Raw genomic sequence first — 22,900 nt, 5'->3', positions numbered from 1 at the left:
AAAGAAATGAATACCGCATATTTCATAGTCGACGCCTTTGGGTAGTATAGCTTTATTTTCTTGATTTAAGTTAATCCGCACACAAGTAAAGCAAAAGGATGTAAGCGTGTTTAAATAAAAGACTAATCGATTTATTACATCAAGCACCAACATTTCATTGTTTAACTCACCATTTGGAATGTTTTTGTTCCCAATGAATTATTTAAATATGCATCGGGTTTCAGTTCATGTTATAAATCAATTATTCCGCTTTTTTTTGTCTGAAAAACTTACGTTTCCCATTTTATTTTATTACTGGTCACGCAATGATGTGCATGACATGGCAGTTTACATGTGTATTTGTACTTTGTGATTAAATATAAATCATATCTTTTCTGTGAAATTTAATGCTTCAAAAAATTGTGTGAAAAGCACATTTTACATTTTTCTACCTCTTTCGTATGCTCTTAATGATATGCCCTTGGGGTACAGTTCTTTTGTATGCCATAAAGTAGAGTTATCTGGAGTATTGGGTTGTTCAATGGCGAAGGCATTATGTTTAAGGCTTTTTTCTGAGTCTACAAGGGCTGACCTCTTCCATACGAAAAGTTCGGCAAGGGGTTTTAGGATCAAAAAGTATAGGATCTCCGCCAGGGAGATAACGCTGAAACCCATGAAAAGACCCATTACACCACCGACATTGGCTGGAATGGAAAAGAATTAGAAGTAACATTAGTCCTTAATATATTAAGTAAATAAATTAATCATTCTAGTGCTAAACTTAACCTAAGCATCTCAAATATTTTTATGTATAGATATATTTAGATAAACTATTTACTATTTTGGACATCCTCATATACTCACATAGAAACTCAGTCAATCCCACGTAGGCATTCTTGGTGTTTCCATAGTAGACAGACTCCCGAAAATAAACATTGATCACAGCTATATTCTCGCTGAGATAGGATTTGTTCATGCTCTCCACCAGCGCGTTGGCCAGCTGAAAGTTGTTAGAGGCCAGGGGAAAGGCGAAGGCACTGGCCAAGTAATTCAGATCGAAGCAGCTGGGCAGGCACTGTTTGCGGCACTTTACCCAACCCGGACGGTTTTCGGCTCTCTGGGCCCGGCGCACACAGAACGTGTCCCGCATGCTGCAGGTGGTGGCGTTGCTGTAGATCTGCGGATAATCGTACGGGATGCAGGAGCAGGTGTCGTACAGGTAGGCGGCCAGACACTCGTTCTCGCAGTTGAGTCTTGTATATATCCTATAAAAGATCAGCTCCTTCTCGTTGTTGAACAGACACTGCCGGCCGTCGCGGGATATCGAACGAATGGCCGGAACAGCCTCGGCTCGAACCATCTCGATGCGGAAATTGGTCTCATAGCCAATGGCTGTAATCAGACCAGCCTCCTTCACCATGGGCACCTCGACGGGATTGTGGAAATAGACCTGCAAACAAAAGGTGTTAATATCGGCCAGTCATAAGTTATATATATAAATATATACCTTAAAACCAGGTCCGTTTGTCGAAGAACAGTAATATTCACTCATCTGAGCATCTAGTATGGCAGTAAATCCCAAAGTGATACCAGTTCCTAAAATATATTTCTTAACATTTGTACCACCTTTTGTTAAATCATTTTCCTACCACTTGATGTAGCCGGATAAAATTTGGGGGGCAGTTTTTCAGGATATCCCGCCTCCGGATCCCACTTAACACTTTCAAAACCATCTGCATTCGTCAAGTTCCGACGGCTATTCGCACTGTTTTAACCAAAACATTAAAATATATTTAGAACTAGAAATCCCATATTTACGATGGCTTGTAGAGATATTCAGGCGGCTCGAAGTTAAAGACGCAGCACAGTCCCTCATCTGTCAGAATCCGCTGAAACAAATGCGAGCAGTTTCGCTCCACGGCACTGAATCTACAGAAAAGCAGCATTCTCTCGCAGGACTGCGAATGATTCGAGACAAAGTCGGAAATCCTCATGTTATTTCTGGCGAAGTTGAAAGCAGCCAGCTCTTCGTCAAACTCATTGGATTGCCAGCTATCCGAGTCGCACAAAAGCTTTAAAAGAGCGCTCTCGTTGGAGCCCCTAGGAAAATAATTTAATTTCAATATGATTGATGTGTGCCTACATTAATAGAATACAAAACTCACTCCCTGTAATTGGCCACCTGACTCCTTTGCACTTGGTTCATATTGCAAATGGTAATAGCCGGAAAGGGTACTTTTAAAATGGAAGTGGCATGGGGGCTGATTCCAATTATTACCGGAGTGCTATCCCACTTGACATAGATATTCGATATAAGATGGACTGTGATTATGAGAGCGGTCACAAAGGAGCCAAAGAAAAATGATCTGAAATAGGTCGGATAGAGATGTTCATATAAATAGTTTTATATAATAAATACCTCTCCCAACTGCTGAGACTGGAATCCCCCACAAATTTAAGGCCATGCAGACTAGTCTGATTGAGGAATTGCTGCAGACTCCTGGCAAAGCTCTTGAACAGAAACACCGAGGATCCTTGCCTTTCTGGCCTCGTTGACACCGACAGCTCCATTTTCAACTGTTTACTCAATGCCCCTTGACACCTCCATAAATACTTGATAGTGCAATCAATCAGATGTCAGCACACGTATTAAAGACCCATGTAATTAAGGCTTTACCTTGATTACAGTGATTTGTGACGGAGTGAATCCTTTCAAGTTAATTAAATTCTCGATGTTGCCTTTGCCGCTGGCATTTATATATGCATGTTACAGGCCATCGAGCATACGACGTGTGGCCCATCTTGATAGGATAAGTGCAGTGCCCTGCGCATTGCCACATTTTTACGCTGCCGTGCGCTTGATTTCAAATTTTAATTAAGTTAGCTTTGGACTTTATCAAATTATATTGAACTTGGGGGGCTCAAGATATTTCATTGAATTATATGCAACGTAAACTTTCGCCCCAAAACTTAAACATTGGAGCTTTGCGTTTTGGACCCATTAGCTTTTTGTCACTAAACTGGAGCTTGATAAAGAAAGCTCCACCGCACGTGATGACATAGCGAACCGGTTAGTTAGTTAGTTCTCTTTCTGGCCTCTGGCGATCGGTTCCCATTTGTTTACCCTAGTCACAGAGATCATGAGAATCCGTAGCAATCCGCTGCCCCGCCGGCTGGTGGATGTCTTGTGCTTCCTGATCATCGGAGTCTTTCTGCCCGTGGTGTTCCTCTTCGAGATTGTGGTGGTGCTGCCCGCCTTCCATGAGCCCGGCGGCTTCTTTCACACCTTTACCTTCCTGATGGCCATGTTTCTGGTGTTTAATATCAAGGGAAATATGATTGCCTGCATGATGATCGATACCAGTGTGGATGGTGGGTGAGAGCTAACACTTTAAATGGAGTATAATATATTGTATGAACCTTTTCTAGTGAAAAAAGTGGAACCACCAACGGATCAGGTGGACTGGAGGCAGTGCAGCGAATGCAAGACCCTAGCTCCGCCCAGATCATGGCACTGCAAGATCTGCAAGGTCTGCGTACTGAAGCGGGATCACCACTGCCTCTACACCGGTTGCTGCATTGGACTCCGAAACCATCGCTTCTTCATGGGCTTCATCTTCTACCTATTTGTGGGATCTGTTTACGCCCTGGTCTACAACTCCATATACATGTGGATCATCCAGGGGCACGTCTTTTGCAACTGGCTAACGGTGCTGAAGCTCACCTGCCCCATGCTGCTCCTGGTAACGGGCAGTTTCTGGGGCAACATGTACCTGCTGTTCTACAGCCTAAATGTTTTAGCCTTGGCCTACGGGGTCCTTCTCCTGGGTTACCATGTGCCCATCGTTTTGAGAGGCGGGGTTTCCGCCGATCGCACAAAGGAGAGTAAGCTTAAGTACGACAGAGGAGTCTACCAGAATCTGAGGAGTGTTTTTGGAGATCGCATGCACATAGCCTGGCTATCGCCACTCATTCGCAGCGATCTGCCGGATGACGGATACCACTGGAGTGCCACTAAGAACAGAAAAGACTAAGACTGATTAGCATTTAAAATATATAGTATATACGTGCAATACAGCTCCTACCTGGGAAGCCCGTAGATGAGAACCGTGACTCTCGCCACCTCTGGCTGGATATATTTTAATCTTAAGGTTGTAAAGTTGTAACCAATTCCGCCAGTGAGAATGAGTGCCTGACCTTTCCATTCCATTTGACTTTCATCGATGACCAAAATCAGGTTAATGTGGAAACACAAGTTAGCCTAAATAGAAAAATACCTAAGAAATCATCTAAAAATAAATAAAATTAAAAATACCTTTTGTTTAAAGTCCACATCAACGTAGTCACCAGAATGTTTAGCAAATACTTCAAATTCATAAATAGCAACGGCTAGGGGGTGCATAGTGCCAAATTGAATGGAGTAGCACATAACTTCCGCAGAAGAAAGGATTGCCAGAAGCAATAGACCACACATATTGAGCATTTCTAGAGACTAAACCCATCATTCTTCGCGACCACACCTGTGCGGAAACTACACACAAAAAAAAAACTTAGTAAAATCAACTGTAATAATTGTCAAACAGGCCCCAACCAGCAAAATTGTCAATTCTACTAAGTAAATAGTCATTTCACAACAACAAAATACACACAATAAGCAAAGACACAAACCCAAAGCAAAAACAAAATACACGTAACTATTTTAATAGTTACGTAACAATCTTTGTTTGTCAATTTTACCAAGCAAATTTTTTTGTGTGTAGGCTCTCTCACTAATTGATTCGATGACTAGACAAGCAAACATACATAGATTGATAACAAATGTGATACTTTTTATTGATGTATTAAAACCTTCTTTGATAGACCGACCACTCAGCCAACCTGCACTTTCCGTATAACCGATTTGCACTCATCGTTGCGGAAGACCCGGTGGTAGCTGGTTATCTTGCCCAGCGACGAGATGAAATTCTCGTCGTGTGTGATGATGATGAGCATAAAGTTCGACTGACTCTGGCGCTCCTCCACGATGCAGTTTAGGGCATCGCATAGCGAGGTTATATTGGCGCGATCCAAGTTCGTGGTGGGCTCATCTAAAGCTAGCACACCACAATTACTGCTAAACGTCTCGGCCAGTGCCAAGCGGATGATGAGGCAGGCCAGGACGCGCTGGCCAGCACTGCAGCGTCCTCGCATCTCGATCTCACTGTTGTTCTTCGACTGGACCACTCTGTAGTTGTAGGTCTTTCGCCGGTCCGCCGAAGCATCCGTACTAACCTCATCGGTCTTCACCTGAATATAGTCAATGTCATTACCGCGATATATCATCCGCCAATACTCGCGTATCAGCCGGTTTATCTTCTCCATCTTCTCCGCATGGAACTGAATCAGGGCCCATTCCAAGGCTAAACGATGTTGGCCCAAGTCCTCGATGCTCAGACGAGTTACCATCAGCTCGTAATTGGCCTTTCGGAAGTTTTTAAGGGAATTCTTAAATTTGGGCTCGTCTATTTCTTTCTTCAACTTGTCCACCTGGTTATTAATCTCGCCCTGCTGGCCCAGCAGCTTGCCCTTACGATCTCTGGCATTATCATATCGTTTATTCAGGTCCACCTTCTCCTTGCTGAGGCTGTGGAAATCCAGGTTACCTAGCTGCTTGTCTAGCGCCTGGCAGCTTTCTCTCAGTTTTGATTCTTTATCCTGTAGCTGTTTCAACTCGCGATTGTCTTTCAGATCTCGTTCTACGGTCTGCTGGTTGAGACACTCAGTTTTAATTGTCTCCAATTCATCAGTTTTTAAAGATATTTCGATTTCCTGTCAACACAATAAGAATAAAGTTTATAATTTTACAATGTAAGTGGAAATACTTGCCAGTTTCCTCAGCTGATCTTTGGTTGCTGTTATAACTTCATCAAGTTTCTTGATTTCATTTTGAAGATTTAATTTCGCGTAGTCCTGAGCTTCTTTGTTCAATCTAAATAGGAAGTAGAAAAAACAGACATATGTAAAGAAATTGGAAGGACTTGTTTCACCCACCTTTGTATGTCCTGATCTGTGCTTTTGTAGGAATTATATTTGGAATTCAGCTGAGCCACCTTCGCCCTCTCACTCTCCTTCAAACGCTCTTTTTCGTCTATAGCTTTCCTTAAATTCTCCTTTAAAGGCTGAATTTTGGCCTTTAGTTCACTTATTTCAATAGTGACGGTGGTAAGAAAAGTTTTGAGCTTCTCAAAACGCTCCTTTAACTGGGGCAAACTTTGTAGACCTTCCTGGAGGTGTATTTGCCTATCTTTCAAGCTGAAAAAATCAAATGTTATTTTCGGGGAATATATTTATTTTCTTATTTTACCTATTCTTTTTTTCGCGCAAACGATTAAGGGCATCCATTTGCTGTTGGAATGTATTCTGAGTGGAGTCTAACTCCTTGCGTTCTGCATCCAACTCCTTGGAAACCTGGCTCTTCTCCGCCTGCAAAGCATCCATCGAGACGCTCGAATCATAGGAAGCAGGTAACTTGGCCTAAAACATAATAACAATTAGTGAACCTACCAATTTAAGTAAAATTGCTATACCAACCTTTTGCTGATCCAGATCTTTTGTAAGTCGCAGCGAGTCTTTCAAAGCCTCGTCTAATAGGGTCATGTCACCCATCATGGAATTCGCCAACTCCATATTCTGTGTAGGCTCGCCAATCAAAGCGAGCAACGTTTCATACTCGCTGACGCTCTCCCCCAGCAGCTCCTCCACTTTTTTTAGTTCCTCCTTTTTCTGAGGCAATGTCTCCTTCAGTTCCTTGACCCTAAGAATGTTGGGTCTGATCTGCAGTAGGTTCTCATATTTTATTTGCTCCGCCTTCAGTGCTTTCTCAGCTCTGCTGATATTATCGGGCAACTTTTGGATCTCATCGGTTAGCTCGCTGGTCAAATCGCATGCCTCATCGCCAGACATATTGTGATGGCACAAGGGACAACACGGTTCTTCATCGATTTTTTGGATGTACCTAGCAATGGATTGAATTAAAGTTTAATATCTAAAGGGGATTTTCCCAAACTCACTTCTTGTAAAGGGTCTCTGAAGATTTAAGGGCGCCATGCTCGAACTGCAGCTTGGATATGGCCGTCTTGCTCCGCTCCAGCAGATCATCGTACGGAGTGGATCGACACTTTTGAAATATCAACTCCTCGCTCTCCTTGAGCTCCTTCTCCATGCGAGATATCTCACCGATGAGGTTCTTACGCTTGATCTCGTACGACTGCTCTTTTAGCTTTTGCGAGTTGGCCTTTTCGTTGAGCTCCTGGATCTCGCGTCGAAGTTTATCGTAGGCTCCCTGCACCGATCGGCGGTAATTGCTGTTAATAGGTTCCTTGAAGAATTTCCCAAAGTTGTCTGCGTGTCGGCTGCGCACGCGATGCACTTCCTGGTTCTTCTTTTCGAGCTCCTTCTGCTTGAGACTGATCTCGGCCACCAGCTTGGCCATGGAGCCCAAGAAAGTCAACTGTTCGTCCAGCTTCTTGAACAGAGTCTGCTTCTCGGCAATACTGGATTTCTTACTGGCGATTACTTCTTTCATCGCCTGCTGGTCCAGACCTTTTGTAGCGCTCTCGTACAGCTCGTTTACATCGGCTATTTCTTTCTCCAGCTTTTTCAATTCCTGCATGGATGTTTCAATTTTCTTTATATCAACTGCAAGGGTTTCACTTTCGCGCTTGCTGGTCTCCTTTTGCTTCTCTTGCGCTGTCACGCTTTGCTCCGACTTGGTTAGCTCAATTCGCAGCTCGTCGATCTTGGCCTGCCTGCCCCGATCGGCCTTGTCGTTCTGCTCGACAATCTCTGTGATCTCGCAGTGCTTGCCTAGAATAGTCGCCTCGATCTCCTGCAGCACTTCCTCGAGCTTCTCGGGCTCCTCAGCGAGATCACCACCAATAGGGATCTGTAGTGCGAGGCAGAAGTCCTTGACCCGCTTTAGAAGCTGTGACCGACAATTCTTCTCGCTTTGGTGACGTTGCTTGGCCAGGCAATGCTTCTTATCCTGTGTGCTCAACTTTTCCTGTTCACTTGCACTGGTTTTCTTAAGCTGGGATAGATCCCTTTCCGCTTCTGTGCGCTGTTGCTGCATTTCCGACATGCGCTGATCGAAGTTGTTGATCTCTTGCTCCAACTCAGCCAGAGAACCTTTGAAAGGACTCTTGATCTTCCGCGTAAGGGTTGAGATCTGCTCCTTGCAGTTTTTGTGCCTGGCAAGGAGGTATATGTTAGTTGCTTTATAGAGAAATACAGATGATACAACTTACTTGGTGTCCATTTCAACCTTTTGGGCTTGATATTTTCCAATTTCGAACTCCACGTTCCGGATTTCCACCAGCCTGGCATCAATGGGCTTCATTTCCTCCTCGCATTCGGTGACCTGCGCCTTGATGGTGTCGTACTTTTGCTGGGCCTTCTGCAGGTTCAGAGTTTTAACCTCCATTTCCTCCTTGAGATAAGCCACATGCTTCATGTTGGCGTCTGGGGAGGGAAACCCAAGAGCATTGAAACCAAAGTTTGACTATCATGAGATGTGCCTGACTTACCCATCACCTTCAGTTCCTCCATAGCTTCCTTACGAAGCTTTATGATTTTATCCAAAGCCTTATTGTACTCGGTGATTCCGAATATGGCGTCGAACTTCTCCTTCAGCTTCTTTGCCTCGTCCAGCGGCCAACTGGAGTCCTCCTGGTGGCAGAACAGCACATTGTTGATGATAGCCTTCGAGACGCCCATGAAGTCCGAGATGGCCACATCGATGTCCGCGGTGCGCCCGCTCAGGGAGTCCTGATTCTCGCGCTTCGTCTGCCCGGCGCCGGTCAGGAAGTTGATGGTGGAGTCCATCGTCTCGAAGGAGACCTTGTTGCGCTTGTTGGACACCTTCATGGTGCGGCAGATGGACACCTGGGCGCCACGCTTGTCGCGCACCTGCATCTTGATCTGCGCTAGCGATTCGTTCAGCCCAAAGATCTTGGGGTCGTGGACGAAGCTCTTGCCGCGGTCACTCCCGGGCGGACACTCACCGGTCAAGGCGTACTTCAGGCACTCTATCACGGTCGTCTTTCCGCATCCATTCTCGCCCAGAATCAGGGTGACCGGCGATGAAAACGTAATGCTCTGCGAAATGCGTAGTATTCAAAAGATTTACATGTATTTCCGCGCAGCACTTACCTGAAGATCCTCGGCATTGGAGCCGAAACTCCGGACTCCCTGGATGGACAACTTGTCAATGGATGACATGTCGGGGCTTCAACAATACAAGGACCAAGTAATTCCTATAATTTCTAATTTCACCAAAGCCGCAAATTTGCCGGGCTGCTGCCAGGGATGGAGAGACGCAAAGAATAACTTATCGAAATTTATCGATTGTTGGCTATTTTCTAGCTACTTTAATCCGGGGTTTTCGATTCCTGTTAGTTTTTAAAATTACTTAGTTCATTCTGAGATCGAGAGGTTTTTGTGCCGAAAGCGCGGAAATTATAACTACTAAACAAAAAATATTAAAAATTATATTTTGTTCCACAGATAAATTGTAAATAAGTATCTTGAAAAAAATGCTTTAGAAATTAACTAGACAAGACAATCGCACATCATTTTTACACCCGTTACTCGTAGAGTAAAATCAGGATCACTAGCCGAGTCCATATAGCCATGTCTGTCTGTCTGGATGAACGCTGAGATCTCGGGAACTATAAAAGCTAAAAATTTGATATTAATAAGGTAGATTCTTGGCCTTCCTTCGCATCGAGTTGCCACGCCTCCCCTAACGCCCACAATCGCCTTAAACGGTTTTAAAGTGTGTCTGGCGGCCACATCTTTTAGGATTTTAAAAATTTATAAATGCAATATTAAAAAGTAGAAGACTTTTTTGCTCATCGTGACACCCGACTATAGCGTTCTCTCTTGTTTAAACTGTTAATAACCTTGAGTACGTCATCAAAGAAATGAAAAAGATATAAAAGTTCTGAATAAGAGAAATGCTTAAGCCTTTATCAGTACTTTAAAAATTAACTTGGGGGTCCAGAAACCAGGCTGCATAGGAAGTAAATATAATTCGTATGGAATAAAATGAAATAATGAAGTCCAAGTACTTTGAAACTTCTCATTTTATTTTCATTCGAGTGTTTGCAGAGTGACAACCTATATTCCGTGGGAGCGTATTTAAGCCCTTGCAGTTTTATTAAGAAAGGGCTATTAATAAAGTATTAATTATATTTAAATTTACATTAAGAAAAATGCGCCCCCTGATTTTTCTCGTATTCTGGGCCCTTCAATCCCAAGTTGAAGCTTTCAACTTTTCACCATATCCAAACCTAGTAATAACTTCCCCAAAGCTGAAGAGTCATTTAAATCAGATGCGGAGCTCCTACTTTGGATTCTCGCTCGTTATTCGTACTCAAAGGTAAGTTTCATGATTTCGAGCTGTTATCATTATTAAGTTGGATAAAGTATAGCATCAAAAATAAACCATAACAGTCACAGGGTTTGTGCTTATAATTTTTTTATGCATTAAAAAAGGAGAGTGATTCAGTTTTATATTTAGAAATGCATATGTTAATATACGTATTTATTTACCGATAACGGATATGTTATAAATACGCATGAAGTTTTCCATTTTATATGTAAACCCATTACGTTTTTAATTTATTTTAGACATCATCTACTAAACTAAATATAAATCTTAATGTTGCTTTAATTTGTCATTGCAGCATTATAGTGGGAGCTCCTCGTGCTCAATCCACCTTAAATTCGCAGAGCACAATCGACGAGCCTGGAGCGATCTACAGGTGCTCCCTTAAAAACGCAAAATGCAGTACATATGACCTGGATTTCAAAGGAAATTTGAATACCACAAACAATATCCCAATTATGAAATCAGAGTTCAAGGACTTTCAGTGGCTAGGTGGATCGATGGACGGTGGGACCCGTGATACCGATAAGCTCCTCGTGTGTGCCCCCCGATTTTTCGCCAAACAGACAGAGAAAGGTCACATGCACGGAATCTGCTACTGGATGAATGACACAACGACTCCGAATCCCAATCCAAAAAACGTCAAGCGCATCTCTCCACTCAGAACTGAATCACGACAGATGCATCCAAAACATAAGAACAGGTACACTCATAGAAATTTTTACCCTAAATCGCCCTAAAAAACTGACTTTTCGCCCGTGGATTTAGAAAATCGCCCATAAATCGTATCCGCTGGCGATTCGCCCGTGTATTTAGAAAAATTTTCTAAAAAATCCCGATGGAAATTTGGTTTAATTTAGGGTAATTTTTCTTGAAATAAGAAATATTTTCCTGTTTTTAGGGTGATTTGCCCTAATTTTAAGGTGTATTTTTCTAAAATTAAGGGCGAATTTTCTGATTTTATAGGCAAATGCCCTAAAAAATTAGACAAATTAAAAAAAATCGTGTTTGAGCATGCTTAACTGAATTTGGGAAGCATGTTTTTTTTTTAATCGTCTATATTCTGGGACTGCTGCTTTAATTAAACAACACCGGCGGAGGACACCGTTTCATATTATTGTATTGGTGTGTAGCTTATATGGGAGCTGCGTTGAGAGGGGGGGCCCGATCTATACAACACAGCCGTTAGAACTGAAAAATCATGTTTGTAAACGAATTAGGGAAATAAATATGAGGAGAAAAAACAACTTACTTTTTTTGGTCGTTGCGAGAATCGAACCCACGACCTCTCGGTTTAGAGTCTAGCGTCCTACCGCTGCACCACAGACCCATCGCGCAAGACAACGAACAAACTCTGCAGACATCTTATTTTCTTGAGGTCTACGTTATATTTTGACTAAAGGCAACTAAACCGTATATTTTTTCCTGACGATTGTGACAATTAGTCTCGTTTTCTTGCCAGCAAACACAAAGATGCTTTTAACTCAGAACTCCCATACGTTTTTAAGGTTTAAAGACTACTTTAATTTAAAATTCGGACGAAAAAATGTCCTTAGTATTATAACGTTTACAAAAAAAAAAATAAATAAAAATCAAGTTGAATCACACAGGGTTCGAACCCACAACCCCACGACCTTAGTCCTCATATAGCAAAGTTGAAAGCGCAAGTGATTAGACCGCTGGGCTACCGAATTTCACACTTTTGGAGTGATTTTTAAGGCGAATCGCCCTTGTATTTAGACAAATTTTAGAAAAAAAATTAGGGCAATTCGCCGTTGGATTTAGAAAAGGTCAAATCGAAGCAAATTGAAAAAATCGCCCTAATTATTAGAAAAATAGAAAAATTAACCCTAAAAATATTTTTTTATGGTCATCTGCCTTGAATTTATGGCAAAATTGTCGTGAAAATAGAAAATTTTTCTCAGTTCAAGGGCGAAAATTTTTTTAGGGCAATTTTCTAAAATGTAGAAAATTATTTTTATGAGTGATACTTTTACTATATGGGTGAAATGGGTCTCAGCGCCCATGTGGCGGATGATAACTCCGACTTCCTGATCGGAGCTCCTGGCATCTACAATTGGAAGGGAGCGGTAAACCTGTACAGGAACAACGTAGACGAAATTATCAGAAAGAAAACCCTGAATGAAAACTCGTACCTTGGCTATGCCGTGAGCTCGGGATATTTTGACAGCAACAACCTGTCCACTCTCTATTACGTGGCCACCGCTCCCAGGGACAGCTTTAATTCCTCAATAGCCTACATTTTTGATGATCATGAATCTCTCAACCAAAAACAAAATTTGAGTGGCCAACAGTTTGGCGAATATTTCGGATACTCCGTTTTGGCCGAAGATCTCAACGGAGACGGCCTGACGGACGTCATTATATCAGCGCCCCTATATGATGTGGGAAATTCTTGCGACAACGGTGTCATTTATGTCTTTATTAACAAGGGTTCGGTGAGTAACAATTTCCAAATCAAAAGCTTAGTTGTTAATGCCGTCTTTTTATCGCAGTTTAAATTTGACCGGACGACTGTGACATCGCCAGCGGAAGGAAGGGCCCGATTTGGAACAACTCTTTCGCGACTGGGCGATATCAATAATGACGGATATAATGGTGAGTTATTTTGCTGTTTTGTGAAATTTTAAATTTTGTTTTTAAATATCCCTACACACAAAAAAATTTGCTTGGTAAAATTGACAAACAAAGATTGTTACGTAACTATTAAAATAGTTACGTGTATTTTGTTTTTGCTTTGGGTTTGTGTCTTTGCTTATTGTGTGTATTTTGTTGTTGTGAAATGACTATTTACTTAGTAGAATTGACAATTTTGCTGGTTGGGGCCTGTTTGACAATTATTACAGTTGATTTTACTAAGTTTTTTTTTTGTGTGTAATAACTGAAATTCCCCTCCTTTTTTTGCAGATGTGGCCGTGGGAGCTCCATTTGCCGGAAACGGATCAGTGTTTATATATCTCGGAAGCGAAAATGGATTGCGGAATAAACCCAGCCAGCGACTGGATGCCCCTTCCCAGTCACTTTCCGAGGACGGAGAGCACATGTTTGGTCACGGCATGTCCCGCGGATCGGATATAGATGGCAATGGATTCAACGACTTTGCCATCGGAGCACCCAATGCCGAGGTCGTCTACCTCTATCGCTCCTATCCTATAGTAAAAGTACATGCCGCATTCAATTCGGAATCGCGTCATATCAAACCGGATCAGGAGGAGGTGCAGATCACCGCCTGCTACCGATTTAGTCACCTTACCAAAGTAAAGGATCTGCACGAACAGGAGCTTGATATCCGGATTACCATGGACAAGCGGGCTAAATTCACCGAGAATCAGAGCAATGAGAGGATCTTCAAGGCGAAAGCGAGTCTTGACGAGCAATGTAGAACCTTCGAAATTCAGGTGGTCAGAAAGTCCATATTCACGCCCATCGAACTGGAAATGCACTACGAGCTGGCGAAGAAGGTTCCCCAAACAGGGGGTGAGATCTTAATTTTTCATATTATATAATTATAAAAAGGAGTTCACCCCCCATAGAGTTCTGCAAAACCTGCGTGGTTGTTGATCCCACGGATCCGAATTTTTGCACCGAAAGGTTAATCTTCACAACGGGCTGTGCCAGCGATGTTTGTGCCGTTGATTTGCAGTTGGAGAGCAGGGATTTCGGGTAAGGTTTTGTAATCAATTTTGTTAAATGCTATTGAGTTTTTTCTGTAGATCCACATATATTTTGGGCTCTACCGATACCCTCCGTCTGAATTACGAGATCACCAACAGCGGAGAGAACGCCCACCTGCCTCGATTCAAAGTTACCAGCTCCTCCCACCTGCCCTTCTCTCAGATTCCTGGAAATTGCAAAGTGGACGAATCCATTATGATATGCGATCTGAACCATGGACATCCACTGGCCAAGGATGACAGTGATTTCGTCACCGTAACTTTCGATGTGAGCCCACTCAGTGGACAGTCATTGATCATCGAGGCATCGGTATTCAGTGAGGGAAACGAGATGAATTCCGCGGATAACAAACAGACCGACATGATCCAAATTAGAGAGTTTACCGACATTGATGTCAGCGGGTAAGACTAAATATAACTTTTAGAACTTAATGAAATGCAAATAAATCTCTTATTCACTTTCAGTGGTCAGACAAACGATCCAATCGATTTGGACGACAACAGAAACTCCGTGGAAATCATCAATAGTTATGAGATCAAGAGCAACGGACCCAGTACCATCGATCAGTTGACAATATCCATTAATATGGCCATCGCCTTTAAAGTGGCTGATTCGAATGCAGTGCAACACTTTATTACTATATCCAGCCTGAAGATGCAGGCCACCTACGATTCCCAGCTGTTACCCATTAATCTCTACGATCAGAACGATTCCCTGATCAGAATGGACACCATTGAGAATTCTAGCCAGAATGGACAGGAGGACGACGATGACGATCAGTTTACCCCGACAACCCCATCTCGAAAGCGTAGGGATCTCAAGGAACTGGACGAAAGCCCAAAACAACAGGCTCTTGTAAGGACTCACGATCTTCCCGTGAATCGCACCATTGTTTTCCAGTGTGAGGACTTTAATATGAAGATGTGCGTCAGGGCCGAGATGAACGTCCAGTTAAGGCCGGATAAACCCATTACCCTCAATATCAGTTTTAACGCAGATCTAACTAAAGTTGTTGGATCCTGGGAGTACTTTGTTATCACGACCGATTTAGTGCTGCTCAAAAAAGGCGATCCCTCAAGCAGTACGTTTGTAATTCACCGGAAAATTGAACAAAATGTTATATTCAGACACCTGAAGACTAAACTACCCATCTGGACCATAATTTGGTCCCTAATCGGTGGATTTCTCCTTCTTTGTGCTATGACCTACGCTCTTTACAAGGTTCGTATCATTAAAGACAAAGAAGGATTTTTATTTTATATTAATGATTTGTATTGTTTAGTTTGGATTTTTCAAACGCACCAAGAGGGACGAGTTAAGCAAGTTAATTCGACAAAGTTTTGAGGTGGATTTACCTCTCGAGCTGGAGGAGGAAATCGCTAGCATGAACGTGCACTACTTATCACAAGAAGACTTTCATTAAATAAAAGCGAAAACATTCAAGTTTTGGCACACCCCTTAAATAATTTAAGTTAATAATTTATAAAATTATAATACTTTTGTATATAAAATAGAGAAGGGATTCTTAGAGACTTGAAAAATGAGATAGATAATAAACTTGACTAAACCATTTTAAATTGCTTATTGATCTCTTTAAATCATTTACGTTGTGAAGTAAATATATTCTTATCACAATGGCTTTATTTAGATTTTAATCATTTTATAATTGGAAAAAGCTAATCATTTGTAATTTGAATATTTGGGATATCCCGCAACTATCGATTATTTTTCTGTAATGCTCCCTGGGCTGCCGTCCCTGGTTTGTTATCGATAGCCGCCCAGCAGGTCGCAGGTTTCGTTTCCCAGGTCTTATTTAACAAGTATTCGAGGATTTCTAAATAAAAATGATCCGGAATCGCTTTGGCAACTTGTCGCGAGTCTCCGCCCAGCTGCAGCGCCATGTCCAGCAGATGTCCACGAGTGCGGCGGTGGCTCCGGCGGAGGGAGCCACCGTCAACGAGTTCCGGACGGCGGTCACCAATCCCGGCGAGCACTCGGCACAGCAGGTGGCCAAGTTCTACACGATTCCCGCGGAGCAGAAGAAGCAGATCTTCGCCGGCGGCGGCCTGCCCAAGCAGTACGAGCAGCAGATCAAGACCTTCACCGAGGCCTGCCTGATGGTCCGGAATCCTGCCCTGGAACTGCTGCAGTACATCAAAGATAGCGACCTGACCAAGCCGGTGGTGCGGTATGTGCTGTATGGCGAAAACGGAACCGGCAAGACCCTGACCATGGCCCATGTGCTGCACTACGGCGCCCTCAACGACTTCCTGCTGGTCCACGTGCCCTGGGCTCCCAACTGGATGAAGCGGCCCAAGGAGGCGTCCAATGCCGCCGGCCAGGAGGGCATGATTGACCTGCCCTTCGATGCGGCCGCCTGGCTGGTGCACTTCAAGGCCCAGAACGGCCAGCTGCTCCAGCGGCTGCAGCTGAAGACCAGCAGGGAGTACGTGTGGAGCAAGCGCGAGAGCACACCGGCAGGATCCTCGCTCGTCGAGCTGGTCGAGCACGGGATAGCTCGCATCAAGTACGCCTCGGAGACCACGGCGGCGCTGATTGCCGAGCTCAAACAGCTCTCCACCGCCGGCCAGTGCAAGGTGATGGTGGCCATCGATGGCTACAACGCCTTCTTCCATCCGATTACCCGCATCTTCTCCGACAACAAGCAGCGCGTGACTCCGGACAGGATCACGCTCACCCAGCCCTTCCTCGACATCACCAACTACGACTGGACGAACGGAGTGTGCATCCTGTCGGTGGACAAGATCGCCATGACCGAGGGCCACATGGACTCGTACATGCCGCGCTATCTGCTCGGCCAGGAGGGCTTCGAGCACCTCGATCCCTTCGTGCCCATCCACGTGGAGAACTACACGGACAAGGAGTTCCACAGCTACATCAACTACTATCTGGACCGGCACTGGATCAACAAGACGCCGCAGGGATTCGAGGAGCAGCTCAAGTTCATGAGCAACAAGAACCCCTACTCGCTGATGCAGCTGGTGAGGGCCTTGTAGAATTGTCCCTTATTCGTTAGCCAATAAAGTTAAATATGATTTGTTAAACTCGGAACACGAACCCTCCTTTCGATTTGGAATAACTGGTCTGGCGAATTCAAATTGGAAATTTATTTAACGATAATCAGCAATACATAATAATGCACTGTAAAATATATAGTTTCGTACGTTCACATATGTGTGTGGGGTTTACATGCAGTTTCAAATGTTCCGAAATCAATACAAGTCGGGTCTACAGGCTGCAGTCTCCAGCAAATACGACTATATCTTAGGTTTCGTTCCGGTGTGTGTGTAAGGGGTGTGTGTTTTTGAATGAACAAAATAATAACTAGGCTGCCATTAACATTTGTCGTCATATTCGTATGTATATTTGCATAATTTCTATTACAATTTTAGTTGCTTTTAACAACAATAACAATTATGTATGTATGTGTTTGCTTATCTTTCTCTGATCGGATGTGGTTTTGCATTATCGTAGCCGATCTATGTTGTAGATTCTCGTTTGCGTCTCTAATGTTCATTTGGTTTAAAGTTTAGACTTTAAAGTTTTACGTGAATATGCTGATGCTTTGAATATACGTAGGCGCGCGTGATCGTGTGGTGTGGCATATGCACTATGTGTAATAAATCATACCGCTTCTATATACTTGTTATATATATTAATCGTGATCGTTTGCAGTTGGTTTTTCTGTCCTGGCGACGTAACAAATAAAAATAAAAAGCCTCCTCGTCTAAACGTAAACATAATACAAAATGCATTAAACAAAAATTAGGATAAACTTAATCGCAGAGTGGGAGAAAGCAATAGGATTAAGCGACTGCGGGGAGGATACGTATAAGAGTAAACATAAGGGAGATATATATATTCAATTGATATAAATTAGAAATCGATGTAAACTTCGCATGCGTCAGTGGTAAGGTAAAAATGTAAATAATATGCGACAAAACAAAACAAGGACATCTGGCTCGACTGGGATCATCCCTGAATACATCCATTCTCTGCCTCCTTCTTCGATCTTTCATTTCCAAATGCTCACAGGGCCCAACACACGGATTCCAAAGTCTCAGATCCTTGAAACTCAATCCTCGAGGAGTGCGGTTGTTGATTGGTGGTGGGTGTTTCTCTGTTCGGTTAGTTGGTTTTGGTTGGGTCGTCTGTTCCACGGAGCATTCGTCTACTTAGGCTAGTTTTCTTAAACATACATTTACTCATTCGTTTCGTTTTGGTTTCCACCCTGCCGAAATCTTGGTGAAATCAATGCATGACAAGTTTCCAATGTTCTCATAGTTACTACATCTACCTTTGGAGCTGTGTGTGGGTGAGGGTGTGATTATGGTTGTGGGTGTTTGGATGGGCACGATAGATGGGCATCAACGATGGTGAGGAATAGTTGAACAAACAGCGAACGGCAGCGGGCGGTGCATCCTCCCATCTGTATTATTTCTTGACAAACTGATAGGGGGCAGCGGGACGGTAGCGCATATTGTGTGGCACAGCGCCGCCGATGCCGCCGCCAGTGGTGGCCACGATGCTATTGGCCATGATCCCGCCACCGCCGGCATTGCCCAGCCCGGCATTCCGGCCATTGAAGCTGGCCGCACTGACGACCATTCCGGGCGGCGAGGCTCGCACAATCGCCTGCGGTGGCAAGGTGGTGTGCATGGCATTGCCCCGCTGGGCGGCTGCAATAGCGAAATTAGTATCTTCGAAGGATTGGCTACTCTCTATCCCCACTCACCTGGCACATAGGGTTTTGGCTGGTGGTACGCGTTGTTGTGTGAGCGAAAGTAGACAGTCTCCTCGTTGTGGCGATAGTGTGATTGTTGCTGAAACTTTTGTCTGTCGGGGGGAAATGGGTATTTAAATTGGTAGCTAGAGGACGCTAGACTTTGACTTACCTGTAGTTGCCGCCGGAGCGCTGGTTGCCGTTGCCATTGTTGCTGCCGGCTCCAGCTGCTCCGCCATTTCCGTTTCCTCCTCCGCCTCCGTTACCACCACCGCCTCCGCCGCCGCCGCCGCCACCTCCTCCGCTGGCCGCGGCATTCGACTGCTGCTGCAGCTGGCGAAGCGTCAGCTTCTTGGCCGCCTCCGGATCCTCCATGAGCTCGCGGTACTGCTCCTGGCGGATGTCGTCGTGCTTGTCCGGCGTCAAATACCGCCTGATCTCGGCCAGGGCGTAGGCCACGCGGGCGTACGCCTCGGCGGGCGGTGCAATGGTGGACACCTCGACGTGCAGCGGAAGATTCAGGTGGGCGTATTTGGCGTCCGCGCTGTTGCGCAGCTCCTCCTCGCGGGCGCGATCCTTCATCGAGAAGCGGCCAAGTATGACGATCTTGCACTGCGTCTCCTCCTGCAGGCGGCGCAGCGAGTTGCCTTTGGGGCCCAGCAGCTTGCCCACATAGTTGAACTTCTTGTCCTTGATGGGCACGTGCACCTTCTGCGACAGCTTGATGGTGCGCTGCTGGTAGACGTCGGCGTACTGGTCTCTCGTGGGGATGCGTCCGTTCAGCTGCACGCGCTCCAGAGCTGCAAAAAAGCAGGGGGAATTCAGTATAATTACCATGAAGTGACCTGGACAAATCAATTGCCTACCCTCATCGATCAGCTTCACCGCCAGGGGGAAGTGGTTCTCCATGCGCGACCGCTCCGTCATGAGCTCCTGCATGTACTTCTGGACCGCCGGCGCCGGCTGGGTCTTCTCGCTGTCCGCATTGGCGTTGTGTTCGTTCTCGTGCTCCCCGTTGCTCGTTCCCCCGCCGCCGCCGGTGGCCACCGCTCCTGCTCCGGGAACGGCTGCTCCTGGACCCGATCCTCCACCTGCGCCGGCTCCTGCCGCTCCACTGGAAGCCACCGAGGAGGCCACCGCCGATGACCCTGGCACACGCAGCCCGTTCTCCGCCATTTGTCCTGCCTTCGGGATCGAGATCGCTCTGTCGTCCTGCTTTGTCGCCGAGTCTCGGGTTTCTCCGTGCGCGGATTGCGGGCGATCGCTTTTGCTGTCGTTTCGGTTCGATTTGCCAAGTTTGCACACTTCGGCCCTAATTTTTCTCTCTTTTTCTAAGTGTGTATTTTTATTCGGACATTTACTATGTTAGCGGCGCGGTCCGGCAACTCTGGTCTCTTGGGCTGGCTCTCGTGCTTCTGCAGCGTGCTGTTAACTGCCAATCGGCGGTGCTGTTAAACGCGAATTTCGATAGGTCTGACCAAAATTTGAATTTGGCTCGTGCTTAGCTATTTTCAAGCTATCATTTTGCATTTTATTCATTTTTGTCTATATTAATTAAATTATTAAAATTGAGAGGGGGTCAACAAGTTTTATTTTCCCAGTACCCTCATGGCCCTTCAACTTATTAGGAGTGTTTTTTGGCTATTTACTTTGAAATTGTTTAGCGCAGTAATGGGTATCTGATAGTCGAGCGGCTCGACAGTTTCGCCACTTTAGAATATTACGTATTCGACAGACTTATAAATAAATATGAGTGAAGAGATTAATATCATTTAAATTCCAAGCTTAGAAATTTACGTGTTAGTCATCGTATTTATCTGTTCAATTTTTGGGTGCTAAAGAACATTCCTTTTTAAGCTTTCACAGTCAGTTGCTTCGTACATCTGGAGAAATGAGGACTTCTTTAGCTTGGATTTCTTATTTAATTTTGTTCCTTACCGAACTGGGTGCCTCCCAGTTTTTAGAGGAACCGTGTGGAGCACCACCTAACGTGGGATTCAAAATTTTCGGTGGAGAAAATGCCAAAAACCAAGAAGCTGCATGGATGGCTGCCGTTAGTAACAGCAAAAGATTTCTGTGTGGTGGGACTCTGATTCACAGACGTTCGTATTTTCAGTCAAAAGAATATTGGGGAATAATATAATTATAATAATATTATATTTTCAGGCTTTGTATTAACTGCTGCACATTGCATTTTTAACCAAAATAGCCTGTAAGTATTCTTAAGCTTTATGGAATTCTTTATTAAATTTAAACAATATTTTTATTGATTAAAGACAAGTGAAGTTGGGAGCATATAACAAAACCCAGCCCACCGCAGTGTTCAATGTCATTAAAGGAATAATTCATCGATTATACAGAAATCAATTAGCTTCCGAAAATGACATAGGGTTGCTTAAGCTGTCCAGAAGCGTATCCTACGGTCGTATGTGAACAGTTTACAGAACCTAAGATAATATATTAATTATATTTCTCCACAGCCAATATCCAGCCAGTCTGCATTATTTTGGATAAGAATTTTAAGAGCCAAGTAGATCACACGATGAGTTTCAAAGCCTTTGGATGGGGTCTTAAAAAAAATTTGCAGGAAAGCGATATACTTCAAACGATTATCCTCAACCGTTTAAATCCATTCCAGTGTCGTCAGAGCTTTGGCTTGTGGCCCAGTTTGCAGCAGATATGTGCCGGTGCTTCATACGGAGACACCTGTGATGGCGATTCTGGTGGTCCATTGATCAACAATATCACTGTTCCACGAATCGGAAATCTCGCAACCCAGCTGGGGATCGTGAGCTATGGTTTGAAAGGGTGCAAGGGACATGGAGTGTATACCGATGTGACGAGCTATGTGGACTGGATTGAGGCTACAATAAAAGAGAATGAGGATGACGATGCGTCACAACCCCGCATACCCTTAAGGACTCCCAAGGATCAAGACAAGTGGTTATACAGAGAATGCGGTGGTGATTCGATAGCTTCGCATTTAATTGCAAATATTTATGGAATTGATTTCAAGGCCCTGGGGGTGATGATCACAGACCGTGAGTATCTGTCATAATTGAATTTAATTTAAAGTAACCATACTTAAATTGTAAACACTAAAAATAATTGGAAGTTTATTATAAGACAAATGGGTTTTTTGATTTTTGTTTTTTAATTTATTTTTTTTTCTCAGAATTTGTTATGACAAATGACCGAAACTTGCCAGCAAATGCTGCTTCCTTGTGAGTAGTCTCAAAATTGTTCGTGCTATATTTTAAATTTAAATACAAATTCAATCAATTCACAGAGAAGTTAGTGTGCTTGGAGCACAGACGACCTACGAATCATACAGAGTTGTTAAAATCTTCAAGCAAGCAAGGGCTAACAATGATATAGCTTTGCTAAAACTAAATCGACAGGTGACGGGCACAGGTAATGTGATTTTTTAATAAGCTTATAGCCTCGATCTCTAAATATCTATTTTGCAGGCGGATTTAAGCCAATCTGTATGCTTGCCAAAATGGGAGACCAGCGGAAAGAATCTAGTGCACCCTTTACTTTATTTTACTATGTGAGAACATATGAAGGCTTGAAAACTTTTGATGTTAGCGTTGCAATTGTCAACAGCTACGAATGTTCATACAGAATTCAGAGAACAATCGAGGCGAATCAATTTTGCGTAGAAGCACCACCTGGAACAAGTCAGTATTATGGAAACCCTGGCGACATACTGGGAAAAAAGGTTATGCATAAGGGAAGGGAACGGTTTGTTATGATTGGTATAATCAGTTATGGATATAATAATCTGCATGTTGTTACAAACGTTATAAGACATACAGGGTGGATCGATAATACGGTTAGGTTTAATTAATTTATTTATTTTCATAAACTTGCATTGTTTTATACTGCGGTTTACTAACGTTAAATATATATGGAACTTTTGTTTGATTATTAGTTCATTGAGGAAGTAGGAAACAGCCAAGTTTGCGCCACTTTTTTAAAATCAGCGTAAGTTAGAAAAAGTTTTAAAGCAATAATTTTTTTATCTGAGCTCGCTAACGGTATTAAAA

The 22,900-nt window shown here is 43.7% G+C and overlaps 8 protein-coding genes across 11 annotated transcripts; 4 read left to right on the top strand and 4 right to left on the bottom strand.

Annotated features, from left to right (window-relative positions):
* Nucleotides 1-417: 417 nt before the first annotated feature.
* ppk12 (pickpocket 12) lies at nt 418-2,766 on the bottom strand. Its single transcript, XM_017152450.3, has 7 exons — nt 2,399-2,766; nt 2,145-2,345; nt 1,798-2,079; nt 1,629-1,744; nt 1,487-1,575; nt 844-1,429; nt 418-683 (listed from the first exon to the last, which is right to left on the bottom strand). The coding sequence occupies exons 1-7, from the start codon at nt 2,548-2,550 to the stop codon at nt 418-420; spliced, it is 1,692 nt and encodes a 563-aa protein (XP_017007939.2). The 5' UTR covers nt 2,551-2,766.
* A 293-nt stretch (nt 2,767-3,059) lies between these two features.
* On the top strand, nt 3,060-4,280 carry LOC108064821 (probable palmitoyltransferase ZDHHC24). 2 transcript variants are annotated; one of them, XM_017152537.3, is made up of 2 exons: nt 3,060-3,351; nt 3,409-4,277. In XM_017152537.3, the coding sequence occupies exons 1-2, from the start codon at nt 3,120-3,122 to the stop codon at nt 4,011-4,013; spliced, it is 837 nt and encodes a 278-aa protein (XP_017008026.2). In that variant the 5' UTR covers nt 3,060-3,119; the 3' UTR covers nt 4,014-4,277. The 2 variants fall into 2 exon arrangements, with proteins under 2 accessions (XP_017008026.2, XP_070069047.1); XM_070212946.1 differs by having other exon boundaries at nt 3,221-3,355; nt 3,409-4,280.
* On the bottom strand, nt 4,061-4,480 carry LOC123003417 (uncharacterized). The gene is made up of 2 exons (XM_044395922.2): nt 4,295-4,480; nt 4,061-4,240 (listed from the first exon to the last, which is right to left on the bottom strand). The coding sequence occupies exons 1-2, from the start codon at nt 4,460-4,462 to the stop codon at nt 4,061-4,063; spliced, it is 348 nt and encodes a 115-aa protein (XP_044251857.2). The 5' UTR covers nt 4,463-4,480.
* Nucleotides 4,481-4,789: 309 nt separating this feature from the next.
* rad50 (DNA repair protein rad50) lies at nt 4,790-9,324 on the bottom strand. Its single transcript, XM_017152536.3, has 9 exons — nt 9,169-9,324; nt 8,544-9,114; nt 8,265-8,478; nt 7,029-8,207; nt 6,550-6,973; nt 6,323-6,492; nt 6,010-6,270; nt 5,845-5,947; nt 4,790-5,787 (listed from the first exon to the last, which is right to left on the bottom strand). The coding sequence occupies exons 1-9, from the start codon at nt 9,235-9,237 to the stop codon at nt 4,849-4,851; spliced, it is 3,930 nt and encodes a 1,309-aa protein (XP_017008025.3). The 5' UTR covers nt 9,238-9,324; the 3' UTR covers nt 4,790-4,848.
* A 3,075-nt stretch (nt 9,325-12,399) lies between these two features.
* Nucleotides 12,400-15,527, top strand: LOC108064763 (integrin alpha-PS3-like; the record flags this gene model as incomplete). The annotated part of the gene is made up of 7 exons (XM_070212094.1): nt 12,400-12,867; nt 12,925-13,027; nt 13,337-13,906; nt 13,963-14,092; nt 14,143-14,505; nt 14,569-15,325; nt 15,387-15,527. Coding segments are annotated over 7 exons (2,532 nt in total), but the record flags the coding sequence as incomplete, so codon positions are not given.
* Nucleotides 15,528-15,866: 339 nt separating this feature from the next.
* mRpS29 (mitochondrial ribosomal protein S29) lies at nt 15,867-17,297 on the top strand. The gene has a single exon (XM_017152527.3). The coding sequence runs from the start codon at nt 15,949-15,951 to the stop codon at nt 17,119-17,121; it is 1,173 nt and encodes a 390-aa protein (XP_017008016.2). The 5' UTR covers nt 15,867-15,948; the 3' UTR covers nt 17,122-17,297.
* Nucleotides 17,298-17,460: 163 nt separating this feature from the next.
* On the bottom strand, nt 17,461-20,240 carry qkr58E-2 (quaking related 58E-2). 2 transcript variants are annotated; one of them, XR_011418083.1, is made up of 5 exons: nt 19,715-20,240; nt 19,021-19,648; nt 18,861-18,961; nt 18,423-18,804; nt 17,461-18,366 (listed from the first exon to the last, which is right to left on the bottom strand). XR_011418083.1 is itself a non-coding variant. In XM_017152526.3 (4 exons), the coding sequence occupies exons 1-4, from the start codon at nt 20,022-20,024 to the stop codon at nt 18,560-18,562; spliced, it is 1,284 nt and encodes a 427-aa protein (XP_017008015.2). In that variant the 5' UTR covers nt 20,025-20,240; the 3' UTR covers nt 17,461-18,559. The 2 variants fall into 2 exon arrangements, 1 of the variants encoding a protein (XP_017008015.2); XM_017152526.3 differs by having other exon boundaries at nt 17,461-18,804.
* On the top strand, nt 20,190-22,857 carry LOC108064762 (uncharacterized). 2 transcript variants are annotated; one of them, XM_070213554.1, is made up of 9 exons: nt 20,190-20,319; nt 20,706-20,950; nt 21,015-21,060; nt 21,125-21,273; nt 21,329-21,889; nt 22,024-22,072; nt 22,138-22,262; nt 22,319-22,686; nt 22,786-22,857. In XM_070213554.1, the coding sequence occupies exons 2-9, from the start codon at nt 20,740-20,742 to the stop codon at nt 22,840-22,842; spliced, it is 1,566 nt and encodes a 521-aa protein (XP_070069655.1). In that variant the 5' UTR covers nt 20,190-20,319; nt 20,706-20,739; the 3' UTR covers nt 22,843-22,857. The 2 variants fall into 2 exon arrangements, with proteins under 2 accessions (XP_070069655.1, XP_070069656.1); XM_070213555.1 differs by having other exon boundaries at nt 20,218-20,319; nt 20,806-20,950.
* The last annotated feature ends 43 nt before the right edge of the window (nt 22,858-22,900 follow it).

Source organism: Drosophila takahashii, chromosome 2R (assembly GCF_030179915.1).
Source record: "Drosophila takahashii strain IR98-3 E-12201 chromosome 2R, DtakHiC1v2, whole genome shotgun sequence".
NCBI lineage: Eukaryota > Metazoa > Arthropoda > Insecta > Diptera > Drosophilidae > Drosophila > Drosophila takahashii.
This window is presented reverse-complemented; position numbering and strand designations above follow the sequence as displayed.